The sequence below is a fragment of the Struthio camelus genome, chromosome 2, assembly GCF_040807025.1.
Source record: "Struthio camelus isolate bStrCam1 chromosome 2, bStrCam1.hap1, whole genome shotgun sequence".
NCBI lineage: Eukaryota > Metazoa > Chordata > Aves > Struthioniformes > Struthionidae > Struthio > Struthio camelus.
This window is the reverse complement of record NC_090943.1, coordinates 23,974,541-23,994,026: the sequence shown is the minus strand read 5'-3', so window position 1 is coordinate 23,994,026 and position 19,486 is coordinate 23,974,541. Positions and strand designations below refer to the sequence as shown.

The window sequence follows — 19,486 nt, the reverse complement described above, 5'->3', positions numbered from 1 at the left end:
TGCTATCACTCCAATCTCTTCCTCCACATATACAAGAAAAAAAGAAAGATCAGGGATTTGCATGAGGGGACTTTCATAGACCCAAATGCCTGGAAATACTGAAAGAGAGCACATAAACTAGTAATTTATTGAAATCCTTTGCAATACAATTTTCAACCTAAACAAGAGATGTTAACGTGCACAGAAAAGAGACAATAACTTCCCGAACTCTTCAATCCAACATCCTCTCGTCCTAATTCACAGATCCGCTATTTTTTCCAAAGCTTCTCCTCCTTTTGAGATCACAACTGTGCGTCACTTGGGAGCTCCTGTTACAGAACAGACTCCTTCTAAAAGTTGACCGAGCATATTTTTGGTAGAAATACCACAGAACCACAGAATGACTGAGGTTGGAAGGGACCTCTGGAGATCATCTAGTCCAACCCCCCTGCTCAAGCAGGGTCCTCTAGAGCACATTACCCATGAATGTGTCCAGACGGGTTTTGAATATCTCCAGGGAAGGAGATTCCACTGCCTCTCTGGGCAACCTGGTCCAGTGCTCAGTCACCCACACAGTCAAGAAGTTTTTCCTCAGGTTCAGATGGAACTTCCTATGTTTCAGTTTCTGCCTGTTGCCTCTCATCCTATCGCTGGGCACCACTGAGTCTGGCCCCATCCCCCTTGACACTTTCCCTTCAGAAACTTATACACATTGATTAGATTCCCTTTCAGTCTTCTCTTCTCCCTGGAAAAGCATGAGGGAGCTGCAGCAGACAAGCAGCTCTGGCCCACCAAACCTAACAAATAAAAGCTCGTGTAAATTTCAAACACTCTGAAAACCAAAAATATTTCAAGACGCTTCTCTTGACATTTAAATAGTTTTGACGTTAACTATGTTACTCAACCTTGCTAGGGCAATTGCATTTCTTCATTATTTAAAAATAATTTTAAGCATATACCATAAACAAGACTGAAAGTAGAATCTACAAACACAGAATCAAGACTATCTTTAACTTTCCCCCTAAAATTGGCATAAGCACAACTTAGAAATTTGTAAATGCCCCCAAAACTGCTGACTTAGCAAAATGCACTCCCTCCAAAAACTTATTAAAACTTTAATAAAGAAACAAACATGGCTCTGGAGATATTCTGCAAATGAGTAAGTCTAATTTTCAAAACACGGCACTTTAAGAGAACCACAACTACAAACAAAACAGTTTAATTTTAGGCAGACTAAAGAAAACATGCACATTTCTCTAGTGAAACTGATTAGCTGCTGGAATATTTGATTTGAACCAAGACAACATATTTCTAAAAGACATGCTGCTGCTTAGAAGGAAGTTATAAACACGATGGGGAAGTTACTGAGGGAGGTGTGACAGCCTATTTTTAGGCAGACTAAATCATAATGCTCTCTCTTGGCTGACATCAGGTGAATTCAAATGCGTACCATCAGAAAGGTACTGATTTTGCACTTGAGTCTTAAAAACTCTAGGATCCACATGGCAGAAACTCTGGAACTGTTAATTACATTACATAAAGAGGCAGCAATCAAACCTTGGGCCTTAATTCTCTATTCTGTTGTATGTACAATGCCTGCAAGCCATTTCAGGCATGCAGTATTTACTTGAATGAAAGGGGCACTACTCTATAATGATCTGAAGGTGCAACATTCGCAACAAAAAGAAGATAGGATGCATGTGTTAGCTTCCACTTTCAAAAAAGCAAACCCGAAGGGTATCATTTTGAAATCTTGAAAATAAAATTTCTGACAGGAGTATATTCGGCCTTTTCCACTTCAGAAGCATTGATTCCCTTGTCATGTGTTTCTACCAGACCTTAAAATTAACATAGATCTGTTTATATTCATCACTGTACTTTTGTACCAGAATCGTCAATGTCAACACAGCACATGAAATAAACTGCATTGAAACAAGGGCACAGCTTGGCAGATCTCAGTGTATCGGGAAATCACAGCCAAAACAATTATCTGTTTTAACAGGTACATGGAAACAGATGGAAAAGGGAAGATAAGTCACATATTGTGCCAGTTCTGTTCCTTTTAAAATAGGCAGCAAAGATTTCATCTGAGTTGTCAGCTCTTGGCTGCAGTGATTAGGCTGTCCATGACTACAGTCAACACTATTATCAGTGAACTTGATACTTGCTTCCTGCAGGACAGTTAGCAACTTTTTTCCCTGCTCTAATTGTAACGGATTTGTGCATGTTCAGCAGCATAAACCATATAAAATTTATATTTTAAAGGGTATCATATAATAATGAATTTAGCTGTAAAAACTTACTCAAATAAGCAATACTTCAATTTCGCATTGTGCTGAACTTTATACCTGCTTGCCAGCTTTGCCTCCTATTGCATACAGCTATGTTTGTTAGTACACACATCAGTTTATTATGATGCACAATTCAATGAGATGATCAAATAAAATGAATAACAATGATCAGAGAAGACAGGCTACAAAAGATTCAAATTCTCACTCTTTAAAATTTAAATGTAACAGTTACAGAGGAAAACTATCACCAAGTTTATCACCGCAAAATCACAATATTTTTAAAAAGCTGTCTGTTCATATTTCATGCACAAAGGGGTTTGAGTGTCTCTTTTGGGGCGGGGGGAGAGGAGGGGAAGCAGGGAATGTTTTGGTTTTGCAACCTGGCAGACTGTAAACGCTTGTGGTAGAGACCTGGAATCCATTCTTCATGGGAAAACTGCCTAAATTAATAGGCCATGTTAAGTTTGTTTTGGTTGGGTACGAGGAAGAGCAGGCTGTTTATTTGATGGAAAGTTGCTATGGAAATGAACTTGAAGTCATAGATTTTCTTTAAACAAAATTGCATTTTTCAATGCAGATGCTCTGCACTTCATATAGAGGCAAACCTTACGTAATCTTGCAGATTTAGACATATATGATCTAAACATCTATCCTTATAAATCTTCCAGTATTTGGAGTGCAGAGCGGGAAGAAGGAAAGAGACACACTCCTACCTCTTAGCTGCCTCGGTCCTTCAAGCATGTGAATACAGACAGACTCACTGACCTGACAGAAATATTCACCTGCTTATATTCAGAAATATGCATACACACAAATAAAGTCAGCCCTAAACATGGAATATAGAGAAAAAGAAAAAACTACAAATCTAAAAGTTGAAACTTCTGCATCTTAATCTCAGGTTTGTCAAGATTCCTCTTCTGAAGTTAATCAAGCTAAGCTTTCTCCATTAAATTTTGTTACGTGTTTTTGTTGTTAAACTTAATATATCATTAAAAAGTAGCCAAAGTCTAAAACTAGAAATTCTGCACACGCTGGATTAGCTACAGGTAATCAGCACAGAGCTAGACAATCCCCTAGAGTTTTTTTGAGTTTTGGACTAATATCTAAATTGTATACATTATATATATAATTTAATCTTTTCATTGTCAAAAAGAACCTCATTCAACAATGCATGAATACCCTCCTCATAGCACGAACAGAGAAAGGCTGGGATATAAGCCTCTGAATTTTCTGTAATTCAGTTACTTCTCAGCATAGACTTAAGTCTAAATCCTAATCTTGTAAGATTACAATCTCAGAAACAATTGTATACTCCTTGTTGACAAATCCATTCTACTTTAATGACAACTTTCAAAACCAGAAACTTCCTCATCCTGCAAATTCAAATATACGCAATCCTGAAACTAATTTTATGAACGCTCACAGCCAAAAAAACACCAAGGCAGATAAGGCAGCATCGGATTTCCTGGAAAATGCCTACAGCCAACTGAAAACACCGACAAATTCACAGAAAAATATGAAGTTGGATCAGCTCTGCTAAGCATAACTTGGGTGTTAATGTGGACGGCAACAAGCACTGACGTTTAGCTTGCCAGAACTGTAGAATCCCTTTCGTAAAACAAATATATTTCCTGGAAAGCTGCCATTGAAGTATATTATACTCTCTTTTCTAAATTTTTATATTTTACATTTATTAGAAACTACACTAAGAGAATGAAGCACAACATATAACCTTCACCTCTTGTGCAACCGGCTTATGAAAGCACTGGTGAAATAGGGGAGTCTCTTTCGAACTTTAAATGCATATATAAAGCCTCTACAATATTTCTGTACTTAATTTAAATGGAAGATGCCAAACAATCGGCCATTTGCCAAAGGACATCCAAAAAATTGTATCACAGACATTTTCAAATAGCATGGTATCATGTATATACACAGGCCTAAAACATGTAAGAAACCCTATTATTATATACAAAAAACATTTACAAAGAAACATTTACTTTTCCCATTTGATTACCACAAGAAAGCAAACATTTAAAGCTCCCCTGCCTTTACTTTGTTTCTTTATAAACTTTTTAAGAAAACTGAATCCAGATGACTAAAGGACTCAAAAAGAGGAAACAACAGAAGGGATCAAAACACCTGACTGTATCAGTATTCCGGAATGCAATTCATCTCAAAACAGTGTTATACAATAACTTGCCATTAAATATTTAATTCAGTGCAAATAATATAGAACTCTCTTAATTCTAATTGCCTGGTTATTAGTTTTAACAACATTCAAAATAAGATTATCTTCTAGAAGTGTAAAATTTGCACTTTTTGGAGTCATGGAAATAGGGACACAATGCCTATTGGCTGAGTGTCGCATTTCTTGTCACACAGCTCCCAGAAAAATAAGCAGCCAGGTTCAAAATAAGTTAAACCAACTGTGGTGCACTGTTGTATCAATTTGATACACAAATTTAAATTGGCATATAAAACTTTAGTACTATCTAAGGTTATTCATGCAAATAAGAATTCAAGTCTCCTACACCTGCCTTGGCTGGTACCACTACAAAAGAATCTTAGCCTTACTATTAATATTTATTGCAATTTCTTCATTCAAATATAAGCCCAGAAGAACAGAAAGGTAAATCACTTGCAATGACAGTGATATAATTGTTTGACAACTTCAGAAACAGAACGTTTTGGAAATAAATTTGCCCTTTCTGGGAAGTAATATGAGTGTTTCGGATAATCCTTCACCCTCCATACTGTACAAGATATAAAGGTGGTATATGCACCCAAGTATTCCTATGCACAGGAGCTACCTATTGCAGCATCATGCAATTAGTGTATCTTTCAGATACAAGTTTACAGTATTCTGATAATCTCCTAAAGCCACATTCAAAACATGCCTCAATCTTTTAAGAATTTTGCTATGCTCTGTTGTAAGCAATGTTCTTTTAGCGGGAGGTGGATAGCCACAGGATATCACACCTGACATTAAAATGCATTAATTACTGCAGAATATTCACAAGATGTCTATAATTATGTTAAGAACAGAGCCAGATAACATTTGGCAATGATCTGTTCCATACATACAAACACTAACACATGACAAATAGCTGCATGCAGGACCATGGTGTAGCCTGTTTCTGGAATCAGTCCACTTTCTATGGAAATCATGTATAACGTTGGTAATTCCCCATCACTTTAGCAGCAAGACTAGAAAAGAAACTAGATGAGAGAAGAAAACAAAACTAGCATATCGCCGTTACAGCTATATCCACTATATACAATATACAGCACCCTTTTCATTCCGTAAAGACTCCAAAATCTACAATTCTGTACGAAGATATATTTTACTCTTAACAGTCTAAGCATATCTCTGGAAATAAGGAAAACGCATTCCTAAAACAGGCGGTTAGGATTCTTTGCAATTACAATGTAGGTACGTATCTTGGTATGTTGTATATTTTTACTTATTTTGCATGTAATATATATAAACATATATGCATACATAAGCAAAAATATACAGCAGAAAAAATGCCATTCTGCAAACTGGGAGTATGCTTTAAATAAATGAATGAAATTAAACGGATCCTACTCTGCAAACATAATCTCTTACTAATATACAATTCATTGGAAAAATAATAAGATAAGATGAGTTTTGACTCGATGTTTTAGGAAAATGCTCTCTGTCATGCAGTAGAACAGAAGAACTGCCAAGGCTTATGAAGTCTGAAATATTTGAAGGGCTGTAGTTAAGATTAAAATTATTAAGCTAGTTCTCATAAATTACACAGATTTGTGCTGAAATCTGTATTACAACAATAACACAGTGTACTTTACCAAGCAGATCAATAGTGTGAATTCAATTTTTTATTTGGGGAAGCCAAGTCATGGAGAGTCCACAGGACTTGCTGAAGGTTACTCAGCCATATTTTACCAATTCAGTCAATTCAGCTCTGGCATTCCCAGGACCAGATCAAAAAAATCTAGCATGAACTCACTATACCAGTTCAAATTCCATGTTCAGTTTTCATTTTCAGGAAATGGTATAAACTGCTCTCACACTGCCAGGCTTGTGTTGGGTCATGTTTCACCTAACTTTGTGCCACCAAGTCTGCACGCTACCTAGGAAAAACTCTGGCTAATCTGACTTAACATCACGTCATGCACCTGCATGATCCCCACCCCATTTGGACCTTGGGTAACTCAGGAGCACAATCCCGGCCTTGCAGGGAGCAGCCACGCAGCCCTCAGCAGGACCACGAATCCCCAATTCCTGCACCACCACGCTCCTGGGCACTTGGTGCTGCCCACAAGGCCACGCGTCCTTTTGGGATCCATGCAGTTTACACCTGCAGGCCACTAACACAAACATACCGCTGGCCAAAAAACAGCTGCCAATCCCCCTTACGCATCGCCCATGCCCCTCCGTGCCTGGGGCGCACCCCGGCGGCAGCCCCCCGACGCCAGGCCAGGCCTGCGGAACCACCTGCCCCCGGCTCCTTTCAGCACCAACTCCACCGCCATCTTCGTGCCCCTGACCTGCTTCCGTGGCTGGGGACGAGGGAAAGGAGGCTCCCTCCCAACCCAGAGCTTCTCCCCAGACGATGCTTGTGCAAGACGGGGAAGGGGCGGCATGCACGGGTGGACAGGGGGTGAGGGAGTGCAGAGGGGCCATCTTAGCCCGCCCTAGCGAGAAGATGGCGCCCTCCGCAGCCCTCAGGGGTCAGGGTCCTGTCGAGAAGATGGCGCCCCCAGCCCTCTGGGTCAGGTGTCGCTGGGCGCCCCAACCCAAAGGGCTGAGGCCGGGCTCCTGCAGCGGCAGCGAGCGCTGAGGCAGGCGCTGACGGCGGCGCCTCGCCGGTACCTTTCAAGGCTTGGTGCATCCCCCCGATGCCGCTGTAGAGCTCCAGCACCCGCAGCGGCGCCATTCTCCGGCAGCCGGCGCAGCAGCCCGCCCCTCCCGGTGCCTCCGCGCGCGCCGCCCGCCCGTTCCGCCGCTCTTTCGTTCCCACCTGCCCGCCCGCCTCCTCCCTCTTCCTCCTCCTCCCTCTTCCTCCTCCTCCTCCTTCGTCTCCTCTCAAGCTCTGTGCGAATGGCCTCTGCGGCTCAGCAGGAGAGGCTTCGCCTTCCTCCCTCAGGGCTGGCAGCGGAAAGCGGGCTCCGATGGGGACGGCTCAGTGCTGGCCGCTGCCTGCCGTACAGCCCCCGCAGCAGCAGATTAATTCGGCATTGCTAATCGCTTATTCAACCCTAAACGGGGCTTAGGCCCTGGGGATGAAATCACCTACTGGCATGGCTGGCACCTCTGTCCCCTGAGAAGCTCCCCCCCCGGCAGTAGTAGTGAGGCTGATGGCGGCCAGCCCCGGCCCCCCCCCCGTCGAAGCGGGGATAGTGGAAAAGGTGGAATAACAGCACCGTGGAAGGGCAGGAGGGAGATGTCAGTCAGGGGTGCTTACTCCTTACAGACGAAGCTCTCCGTAGCGTCTGCCCAAGCTTTGGTGTGGGAGCGGGAACCCGCGAGGCTCACGGACGTTTGCGGAAAGCCTCTGCACTAGCGTGCCCCTCTGCCCTGGCCTCGCGGCTCCTGAAACGGCCCAGACGAGGCGACGCGCCTGGCCAGGCGCGAGGGAGGCAGGGTCGTGGCGGGACCGGCACCCACGCTGAGCTGCCTGCTGCTCTGCTGCTTCCCTGCTCCGCTGAGCGTCGGTGCAAATGGCACTTGACAGTTTTATGGGCCTAAGCGTTTCTTTTTTGCAGTAGTGATTTTAGTGTGCAATGATAGTTCTGAAAAGCCATGGCAGAACAGGAAGGAAGGAAATAACTGATGAAACTATTTTAAATTGTCTCAACGCTGTGAAATTGCTTTTGCTAAATAAAAAAGGAAGAGATGACTCAAAGACCTTGTTCTGCTGAAAAGCAGTTAATTTATAACAACAAATGTCAGACAGATGCACGTATATATATATTCACATATATAGATATATACACCAAAGACTAAATGTCCTGCATACTTTCATATGGCTTACCTAGCTCACAAAAGTAAAACACTCCTCTGTGCCTCTATTTGCAGATTTAGATCCTAAAGTGTGAAGACGAAACCTTTAAAAAAAATTTGAATCTGTTTCTCTAATAATTTCCTAAGTTAGTCATGTTTTTGGGGAGCTTCCTAGAAACCTGTCAGGTGCATTTGAAGAATGTTTATTTTTCCTTAGAACGTGTCTCATACAGCCTGCAGTAGCAACTTCTACCTCTTTCAGTAGAGATACTCTTACCTCCTACCTGCCTTTTGGTGGAGGAAGAATATTTAAAAGTGGAAGGTGAAAAAGAGAGATTTCTGCTGCCTGTCAATGAAGTTTTCCAGAATATGGACTCATCAGCTGTGGAAAATGGTAGAAGTAGAAAGAAAATTCAAGTTAGGAATATTGGGCCTTGCCAATGTTTTCGTAACAGTTCTGTTATTCACCTATGGATCTTCCTCCTCAGAGTCTTAAGCTGTTGCTTTATCTGGTAGCCACAAAAATAAGCATGTGACTGAAAAAATAAGTCCTCAATCTACTTCTAGAATTTGTCAAAGGAAGTGCAGCAACTGAGGTACCGAAGAGGAGAGCAGTGCACAGGACGACATGCAGTGAGGTGGGTAGTCTTCTCCACAGACAGCTGAGAGAGAACTGGCAAAGGTGGCTGAACCACATGAACTAGCAGAACAGAGAGGATATGCTGTTTGGAGAATGGGACAAAGACATCGAGGAAGACTGGAAGAAGATCGTTCGAGAGGATGAACAAGGTTATTGCCAGCTAAGAAGATGCACTCAGATAGCACCCCTTCAAAATACAGATACTAGGCGAAGGTAAAGAAAAAGACAGCTTTTAGACTAAATGCATTTCTACTGAAGGTAGTAAAGCTGATGAATACATTTGAGTTCCTTATATTAAAATGTTAGCATCCCACACATCACAGCAAAGCTAGATATTGTGATGAGTGGTAGCTGTAGACAGTCAGTAGCACTTCATGTGTGTGGAGCAGCTCAGAACCTGGAGCAGTTAAAGCTTTGGGGGGAAAATGTTTCCTTATATCAGAAGGGGAGACAGCCAAGCCCTGTCTTTCCTTCTCCTTTCCCTGCCTCCAAAATATTCTTGCCATTCCCCCTGGGAAAGTTAGAGGCTGGTGGAGGAGCAGCGGAGACCTGTTTGCCATGTTGGTGACGGTGGAACATTCCCTGCTCAGGGGAAATTCTCCACCTACCTCCTCCACCAGCCATCCTCTGCCTAGTGAACCGGAGAGTCCGATCAGCATGCCTCTGCTCGAGAAACAAAAGGTTCATAAGCTAGTTCGGGATTTTATTGGTTATCTTCTTGCAGAGAATGGGAAACACCAAAATTTCCCTAGTGCTCTTTTTTTAATAACTTCCCTGTAGTCAGTTTTATAATTCTGTATCACTGCATCTACCCTAACATGGTTTTCATTATTAATTGTCAGCAGTGAAAAGAACCAGAATGAAAAGAGGGAATCTGGAAACAATTACTCTTAGAGCTCTTCCCTTTATAAATGTAAAGTCAGCACAATAATAGCCATACACTTGGACCAGATCTTACATTATAGGATTTTAGGTGTGCTGTTTATTTCAGAGATTTGGACAACAGCCAAAAAAGTGCCAAGATCAGTGATCACTCATACTTTTCTTCCTACGAAAAAGATGTATGATTCCACGGAGAGAGTGTACCCTGTGAAAGTGGCTGTCCGTACTTAGGAAAACTTGATAACTCATACTTACAGAAGAAAGTGTTACCACTGCCACGGGACAGGCTGAACAGTTGCTCACCCCGGTCTTGTGATGGGGGAGCAGCCACATGCCTGCGATGTTTCCCAGCTGGATCTCCCTGACCTCTTGAAATCTGGATGTTATTACAGCTCCTCCTTTCTCTGTGCTGTGCATATAGGATGGATAGGATTCTTATAAATCTCAGTCAGCGTTTCACTTGATTCACAGATGAGATTCATAGCAGAGTCCAAGTCCATTGTCCACTTCTCAGTGCCATTCTACTCTTAGTAAAATTATTTCAGATTTCCAGGGAAGAAGAATTTTGTTCTAAGAGCCTTCTGATTTGGCCTTCTGGCCTTCAGATTCTGTAGCTCCGAGCAACTTAATATTTGTTAGAACACAGCTGTGGACTGTTACACATATCAGCTCTGCCTCAATAATGTAATCTAAATAAAATGATTTGAATTTAAATAATGTAAATTATTTTAAATAAAAATTGATATGCTTTTAGAAAAACTTAGTTTATTCTAAAGGAGCACATCTATAGAACTATAATAATGTATTCATGAAGTATCTATTTTCTTGACCTTTATGTTATATATATTTATAGTAAAATAGATTTTAGGCAACTTCATCATTTAATGACATTTTTAAAGTCATTGGCAAAAGCATATGATGTCAGCATTTTCATTCAGACAGCTTTCGAAAACTCCTGCCTCCTAGCAACTGGCAACATCTCCTCAATTTAGAAGTTTCCAAAGTTTGCCCACATCTCTGGTGATTGCTATGATACAGGTAATCATGTTAGATCTGAAAACTGTTGCCCTGGTAACCAATAAACACATCCCGTGAAATAGATGTATGTGGTAAGAGGAACATACAAAAAAACCACTGCAACGTTCTGTCTTCTTAAAATGCTTTAGAATTCTTAAAAGTGCTACAAAAATCAATGCTGCAAAATAACATCAGATAAACATGCAAAAACTATTACCTGAAGGTTTTGCATTTTACTTTGCAATTGAAAGGCAAAATGACAGACTGTGACTGCACTGTGTACAGTCTTGTCCTCAAAGTGAGAAGAAAAGATTTTCACTGTTGTGTCTATGTAAGTCACACTAGCACCAAATGCATACAACACACACAAAACATTTTATAGGTCTCTCAGCCCTTCTGCAGTTACACTTAGCTCATCTCCCCCAAATCCATCCCTTCTGTCCCACCTGCATCAAAACAGTGATTAACATGCCAGCAAGTCCTATCTGCCCCGTCCATGAGCAGGAGCACAGCCTTTCGGCTGTGCTTGTCACAGGATTTTATTGGTGCCACTGTACTGTATAAATTGCTTCAGTATAAATTGCTTCAAGCTTCCTTTGAATGTAACCCGTCAAAGTAAGGCTATATGGTGGAAACTCGTAGACCTGTAACTATGAAGTGTTTGTGAGCGTAGTCTCTGTATTCAAAACCTGAGAGAAAAGAAAAAAAATCTTTCTGCCAATATACCAAATGCATAAAAGTGCATTTAAAGTGATTGTCCATAATTTTAATATAAGCAAATACTGATGTTGATAGCTGAAAGAAAATGAGACTTATTCTATCCAAATGTCCAGTATAACCTACTGAATACCTACATGTAGATCAGAAGAGGTACACAGACTTCTCAACTGTCTAGAAAAGAGGCTCATGTTCTGGGTCAGAAATCACTATGGCTAGGAAAGAATGTGAGGTATCTGCATGTCATATCCTTGCTATGTGATCAGTGAATTGAAAAAATTTCACACTGAGAGTGTCTAGCATGAATTACTGTTTCCATAACCGTTGCCCAGTGTGCTATTACTTAAAACTGAAAACCTTTTGCAGTTTATCAAAATTGAGCTGTATTAGATTTAATGTTTCGGGGGCAATCTATCAAACTTGGTTTCTGCTTAAGTGATGTAAAGCTGCCTTTCATTTCTGGGAACCTTGCTGGGCCATGCCAGTGTAGCTAACAAAGCGTACGATTTTCATGTATAATGCCGTGCATCTGTAAGACTAGAAATGAAACCCACATCAAACCAGGTTTGTTAGCCTCTCCCAACCCGTTTCTAAGAACTCTATACAGAGGAAGTTTTTGTAACTGAAAGTATTTGGAAGAATCATCAAACACAAACATTTTTAACTTTTGTCTTTTCAAATATATTGCACTTTCCATTTCAGGATTTTATTTTCAGGTTCTGGAGCTCCATATATACTCTGTAGGCAATTAGGAGTAAAAAGACATTGTTTCTCTAATTAAATCTTCTCTTTTATGGTATGTTTTAAATAAATCTAGACTGTTTGTTATGTTTGGCCTTGCAATGGTAATGCTGGCTGGATGAGGACCATGTGTTTACATAATGTTACTGACTTTCTTGTTGTACTTACACATTCCAGTGCTTGACCAAAAAATAAAGGATGAAAAAGCATAGTAAGCAATAACATAAATAGAAATCCTCCGCTAGGCCGAGCAAAATCAATTCTGAGCTCTGTAAGACCTTAGCCCACTGAAGTCAGCCAAAAGACTCCCTTCTATTGCAATGAATGTGTTTTGAATCAGACCCTTCAAGAGTCACAGGAAACCAGTGACAGCAGGCACGTAGCCAGGAATTTGTCAAGGGTGGGGGATCAGAGCAAGACAATGAGGTAATGTGTGGGAGATCCCAGCTCCCTTGCAGGGGCAAGAGGAAATGGCATGGTGTTTGCTGATCTCTCAAGGCACAGGAGAAGGGAGAAAGGAGAAAGAACCGTGCAGACAGGAAGCCTGGATGTGCCTCAAAACTTTTTGCTTAAGGCAGGAGTTTTAATCTCCAGCCTCCCCACACTATACTTACAGCATATAATGTTCAGAGAACCGAGAAAGGCTTATACCTATATGCTGGCAGTGGTCATGCCTTTTGCTCACAAGCCCATCTAGTATCAACCAATGCCTATGTTTAGCATGGACTTGTCTTTTAAGGAGTTTAGCCCAAATTTCGTTTTCTTATTCAGTCCCATGTGATGAGTTTAATCTTTGACTAAGACTGAGGCTGGCACAGGAAATGAGATATCTCGTGCTGGTCACCATGGCCGTAGGCTTTCAGTAGCAGAGTGTTCCCTCCAAAGAGAAAGAAAGTCTTTAATGGAGCCACAGCAGAGGTGTAACTGTGGACTTACTAAGCGATCTTGAAATTAGATTAACCACAACTGCACACAGTAAGGACTGTAAAATCTGCCCAAGAAGCTGAGCGTTTGGTGCCTAGGCAGTACTGAGGTGCCCTGTTCCCTGACTGTATTGCTGGCACTTTGCAAAATAGTTACTTTTAAGCTTAAAGCTATTTGGTATCACTTATAAACTACAGTTACAGGAGTGACTGCAGTGTAAATATGCTCTTTCTCACTTTGCATGTGTCTACAATAATGTCTCTCAAGCATGTCAGTATACCAGAGCCTAAGGGCTGGGAAGTAGCCCTTTTCTGCCAGAAAGTCCCCTAGAAAATCTAGAAAAACAGTGATTTGAAGAAGCTGTGGGATTGTGTAAGGATAAGCTGAAATGAAGGATAAATTGAAAAGTTATCCTGCAAAAAATCCAAACTTAAAAAAAAAGTGCTATTTTTGGCGGCTAGGTTTGTTTGGCTCTCTTCTTCCTCTCTTCCATATTAAGTATTGCCTCAATTGAGAAAAAAAAGCTTTGGGTTTTCCTAAAGGTAGAACAAACCTTTTTAGAAAAAGGGCTGTGAATTTAAAATGTTATTTTTGCTGAGACAGTCAGGAGAGAGCATCCTTAATAGGTGTAACTTAAATGGGTCAAGAAAGTATAAAATAGTTTTTTCTAAAGGAGAAAAATCTTTTTGCACAAGACATATGGCAAGAGCTTTGGCAGTGCCAATATTCAGCTGTAGGGAGCTGGATAGATTTAAGACTCCAGCAAATAACATATTTCACACAATTCATAAGAGAAATACAATGTGAAAATGCTGGAATTGTGTATCGGGTACCCTGCATGGCAGCTGAAGTCCCTGAGGATGACCTCATTGCAAAAACAGGGCCAAGTCAGATGTAGCACTCATCTCAGGTGGTATAGGACACAATTGTTACAAAATTAGAAAACAAACAGCATTAACCTCAAGTAATTACTTAACCTACAATGCGCATAGTTCCCATTGCCAGTACTAGTCCAAGCATCACGTACATTACAGTGCAATAGTATTATGTCCTTGAGATAATTCATTTGCACATGCATCTCAAAGCTCCTCTTGATAGCACAGAAATAGATATTTTAGGAACACAAATATAGATCAAGACAATATAGATATTATTTCCATATTCAGAGTAATCCATTCCCGAGGCTTTGAAAGATCCTGTCATCTGATGTGTATGTTGCTTCATTATTTAGGAGGCCACTTCATTAGCCAGGAAGTTTTTTCACCCTGATGTGCTTCAGGCGTGATAGCTTCAGTGCTGTGGAGGCAATAGGAAATGCCCATTCCATGTCGAAGAAGCAGTCACAAACACTGGCAAACACCTAAGAATCAACATAACTATAAAGCAGTTACAAATTTCCTTAAAAGGTGCCAGGTCCTTCCTCCACTCATCCTACACAAATCATAAACTCTCTCCCACTCAATTACCGTGTACTAGAGCCAAATTCTCAAGGGAAATGGCAGCTAGATAGTGAGTTTGTGTATGTAATAGCAAGAAGGACACCTTTTCACCTGAAAAAACATGGACTAGTTGGGTCTTCCAGCTATGTGCTGTTTTCCTTCTCCAGCCATATGCATCAGGTGCTCTACATGGTTTTGATAAATTTTCCGCTCCAGACCCTTTACCCCACAATATTTTTATCACACTATCACCTTGAACCTGGGTCATCTTCCCTTCTTAGTGTGACCTGTGATAAAGAACTGGACTGAGTATATTCAAGCCTGAACATCAGGCATAAAGCAGGCCTGTATAAGCAGCAACTCTGTCTTAGCAACTCAGTCTTCTCAGCTTTGGGGTGTGTGAGCCACCTCCTCTTCCTTTTTGTAAGACACCAAATAGTCCCAGAACACCTAACACAATGTAAACTCAGTTTATGAGACGTATCAGAACCAAGGATTTGGCACATGAACTTGGACTCAGGAATCTGCAGAAGACTTGGCCCTCAGCTAGTACTGTTCTGCATGTACAGTATGGGCATCTTAAAGGAAGAACTGAACAATCGCTGCGTGTAATTAATAATTGCACTACTGTGTCCTGCCTCTTCCTCAGAAAGAACATCATCATTTCCTGGTATACCATGGAAAGAAAACATTATACTATTTATGCTTTGTGTGAACGATGGAACTGGGGGAAAGAGCAGAACGAAATCACTCCCCGAATTTAATTGTTTTTGGCTAGAACAGCCCTTTAAGCAGTTTGCTTGTGAAAAATATTATCCTAAAAGAGGCAGTAAAGGTCTAACTGAGAGTGTTTGTTAATGGCATACTAGAATTATTTCTTGTAGCTTTTTTCCAAAAGAGAGGATGGATGGGTGGATGACTCAATATCTTTGAAAAAGTTTGCAATCTCAAATTTAAAACAGCAAGCACAAGCAGATTGATATTGATAGCTTCTCCTTGTAAAGTGACAAATGTTTTTTCGTCTATGCTATTGACTTCCACCTGTACAAAGAGCTTACTGCAGGGATAGGAACTGAGTACTGTTCTTGATATACAGAGGATGGCGAGGTCAGCAGTCGGGTAGAGGATAGAGAGAAGACCCACACATTATAGAATGTTTTGCAAAGATTCAACTGAAAGCTTAAACTGCCTATGAATTAAAATCCTTTATGGGATATTTAAGGTAAAAGAGATATTTAAGTCAAGTTAAATAAAGTACCTATCACGATCCTGCAATAGTTCCTTGGAAAAGAATGATTATATAGTCCTCAAAATAAATCTTAAAATTGTTTGCAGTATACTAAAAGAAAATATCGTTTTCTGAAAAAATCATCTTCATGCAAATATTTACAATGGTCATTTATTCCAGTTGCGAGACCCACCCAACAGAAAATTCACAGGTAAAATTAAAGATACATGGGCAAGTTCCAAGATCCGGGCTGAAATGTCAACAATGCTGAAAGAATTTCTCCCTATTCCTTCCTCACTTCACTTGCGATGAGCTAGGCAAGCCTTGAACCATAGGAAAATAATTAGTAGATATTAATTCTACCAAATCAGTGAATTTCAGGCTAGAAGATCTGCTACTAAGCACTGAGGGTGCGCTGACAGAATGGACATTGGCAAAACATTGGGTTTTTTTGTCAGCAATCTGTAGCTCCTTCAGTTTTACATCAGTATTCGAGAGTAAACCATTAAGTAAGAGTGTCAGTAATCTCTCTCTCCCCTGTATTTTCTCCTGGATGTCTTGATTTTTCTTCAACTTCTAGATGCATAAAATGAAACTCATCTTTTCTCCTCAAACCTTTCTTTTCTGTGCTCCTGTACGTTACTTACATACAATTTCAACACGTCCAAGTAAGTGAACCCTAATTTTGTTTTTTACACTAGAATTTAGGAAAAATTCCTCTCACCTAAAAAACACTTTACGTCCTACATCTTCTCTTGCCTCCATTTCTCCCATATTAATGCTCTGTAGCTCAACCAAAATGCAGCATTCACAGTCACATTCCTTATTTTTCCACTCAGCCCATGTGATTCCAGTATTTAAATCATTCCACTACTGAATTAATTTTCTGTACCTTTTCCTCCCTCTCAAAAAGTTCCATAACATGGCCCCGATTATACTGTGCTCGTTTATTCTGCTATCTTCCTCACTCTGCCACTTCTGTCACCCTTTTCACTGCCAGTATTTCTCAAGTTTGTGCTATGTTGTGCTATGTTTTCTTCTATATGTGCTTCCACATGGCCATCCAAACGTTCATCTTCTTATTCTTCCTACCCAATAAATCTTTTCTAAAAATCCAGTTACTCTAAGTAAAAATGACTTTCAGGCCTATAAAAGTTAATCAGGTCAAATTAACAGTATCAGCACTCTCATGTTCATTTAAAATCTTCATGCCTCTCTCCTGTTTTTTTGCTCTTCACATGAGACTTTTACTTGATTCATCTTTGTCAGAACGCAACCCTCCTGCAGCTAGGAAGGCCAACAGCTGAAATGTCAAATTATTCCCGATTCAGGACTGGGGTACTTGGCACTTTCTGATAATTCTGCTTAAAGAGTTTCAGGTTGAGCATCCCGGCTCAAAGCATGCCAAACCTCTAGTTAGTTTGGAAAATCTGTCCCAGTCATTGCTAAACATGTTGTTGACATTCAGCAGTTAGTCATATTGCTCTTAAATGAGGTGAGCCAGACGGAGTATACAGGTTGCCTTTTTTTTTTTTTTTTTACGGGGCTGGATTACGTTAATGCTATTAAATTAAATTCATTAAATTAATTTAATTAATGACAGAGCTGGAAAACCTCTGTTTCTCTCCTCTGTTTTGCTAAAACGGTGCATGCTGTTTGAGACAACCATAGGGCTCAGGCAGTGTGTTCTGTTAGCTTTGAAACTGATTACCTGGTTTGGTAAAGCAGGGGCAGGTTGATACAGAAAACATCCTCTTCTGGCAACTGGAAACCACAGTAGAGGGGAACTTAATGCACAACAATAATAATTTTGTAAATGTAAGTCGTGCAATTGGGTGGCATGAGTCACACTCGAAACACTTCCCTAGTGATGAAAGCCCCAGAAGTTTCATATACTTCTAATTACATTAAAATATAATATTGCAGAGAAACTTGGTTAGTTTTAAGTATATAACCTAGCCATTTCCTTGAAGAAATCAGTAGCTAGTCACACCACTTAGATGTTTTGTAACAATGGCAACTACCACAGGCAATATAATTTTAAAAATAAATTTCATTAAAGAATTTGTCAGTTTCTTTCTTAAGTCCTTAGTTAGTCAAGGAAATTATTCACAAGGGAGGACTTAAGTGCCTGAACATTTAGGTGTTCTGCTGCCTTGTGGTGTTCAGACCCCCAAATCAGCTTATCTCATGCAATGTGCAGGGAGAACTACTCCCTGGGTCCAGGAAAAAACAGCTCTTTTCCTGGACTCTTAGGAAGTTAACCTCAGCTAACTTGTACAAAATGCTAAATTGAGGCTACAGTGAACACATCCCATCTTGGGGACTCTTAGTCACGCTTAGCTCCCAGTTACAGGGAGATACCTGCTGCTTCTGCTCAGGATTTATAACCAGAATCTTTTTTTTTTTTTTTCTCCTCAGAAACAGGAACCTAGGACCTTTCTGTTTTCAAATGACTGAAGACTTTGTCTTTTTAAACAAGGACGTCTTCTTCCTTTTTAAAGGAGGAAGGACTCTTTTTCACCGGTAGTTACAGAATTCACACAAGTTTAGGTTCCAGCACTTGGTGTGTCTGCGTATTACGGTGATTCCCTATTCAGCTCGCTGTAGGACATTCAGGGTAGCAATCTAACAGTCTTTCGTATCCTCATGTGCAGACTGGTCCATTTTGCTTGGAGTTTACTCAGTATTCATGGGGCCATGGGAAATGTGAAGAAATGTCTCCATAGCGCAATGCATTCCAGTCCATCCTCTGAAAAGGATTTAAGGTTGCTTTATCGTACTGACAACAAAAGTGATTGCATTTGCATAGCAGGATATTTTTCCTGGATGCTTAATATTTATGGCTCATTTTATACATCGTGGAAAAAATGAGCATTTCATGTTTTAAAGTAGAAGCTTTATTAAAGGGCACAAATCTGATTAATGAAAGTATTCAAATCTTTTTGTTTAGCAGAAGTCTGTAGTAATGGAAAAGCACATTCAGTGTCTGGGCTAACTTACTCTAGTTTCCTACTGCTTAAATAAAATGGCAAATCAAAAAATATGAATGCCATTATTTTTGGAAATGTGTTCAGACCTACACATAGTTGTTCAAGAAAGTCAGAAAAATTTTGGGTTGCATGAGACTTTCCCAATTTTAGTAGAACAGATACCAAAGCAGTTTAGGCATCTGTACCTTCTCCCTGTTCACACCCGTTATTCACTGTTAATGAGAGTTACACAGCAATCCAATATTTTTTGTGACACTTATTCAGCCTTATTCCTTATTTCAGTCTTGGCTGTGAATCAATGCATCAATTCCCTGGTGAAAAGGCAGAAAATACCAAAATAAATTAGCTGTGGGAACTGAAAGGCTCATATTAAAAATCTCTGTTTCTTTTCTTAAGTGTGCCAGTGGCTTAGCTCTGATCTGCCTCTACAGAAATGCAGGTGAGAGCAGTACAGCAAGCTGAAGGAGCAGCCTGTCGGAGTACTGGAATTACAAATGAAGGCATAACAAGAAACAGTGCAGATGATCCCTTACTAATGGACTAGTTCATGAATAATCCTCAGTGTGGTGTTCAGTGATGTGCTATTAGCTGTGTATCCTTTGCATAAGTAGTAGTCAGCCTCCTGACCAGCCATGCTCTT

General features: G+C 40.4%; 1 protein-coding gene across 9 annotated transcripts in view; it reads right to left on the bottom strand.

Annotated features, from left to right (window-relative positions):
- TRDMT1 (tRNA aspartic acid methyltransferase 1) overlaps nucleotides 1–7,988 on the bottom strand; it is a 33,489-nt gene extending 25,501 nt beyond the window's left edge. Inside the window, exon 1 of one of the 9 annotated variants that reach the window (XR_011139599.1) lies at nucleotides 6,810–7,067. Coding sequence is in view for 4 of the 9 variants with exons in the window: in XM_068934656.1 (XP_068790757.1) it covers nucleotides 6,810–6,945 (136 nt within the window). In the remaining 5 variants the exon portion in view is untranslated. The other 8 variants (XM_068934661.1, XM_068934657.1, XM_068934658.1 and 5 more) reach the window with 8 other exon arrangements.
- Nucleotides 7,989–19,486: the final 11,498 nt, after the last annotated feature.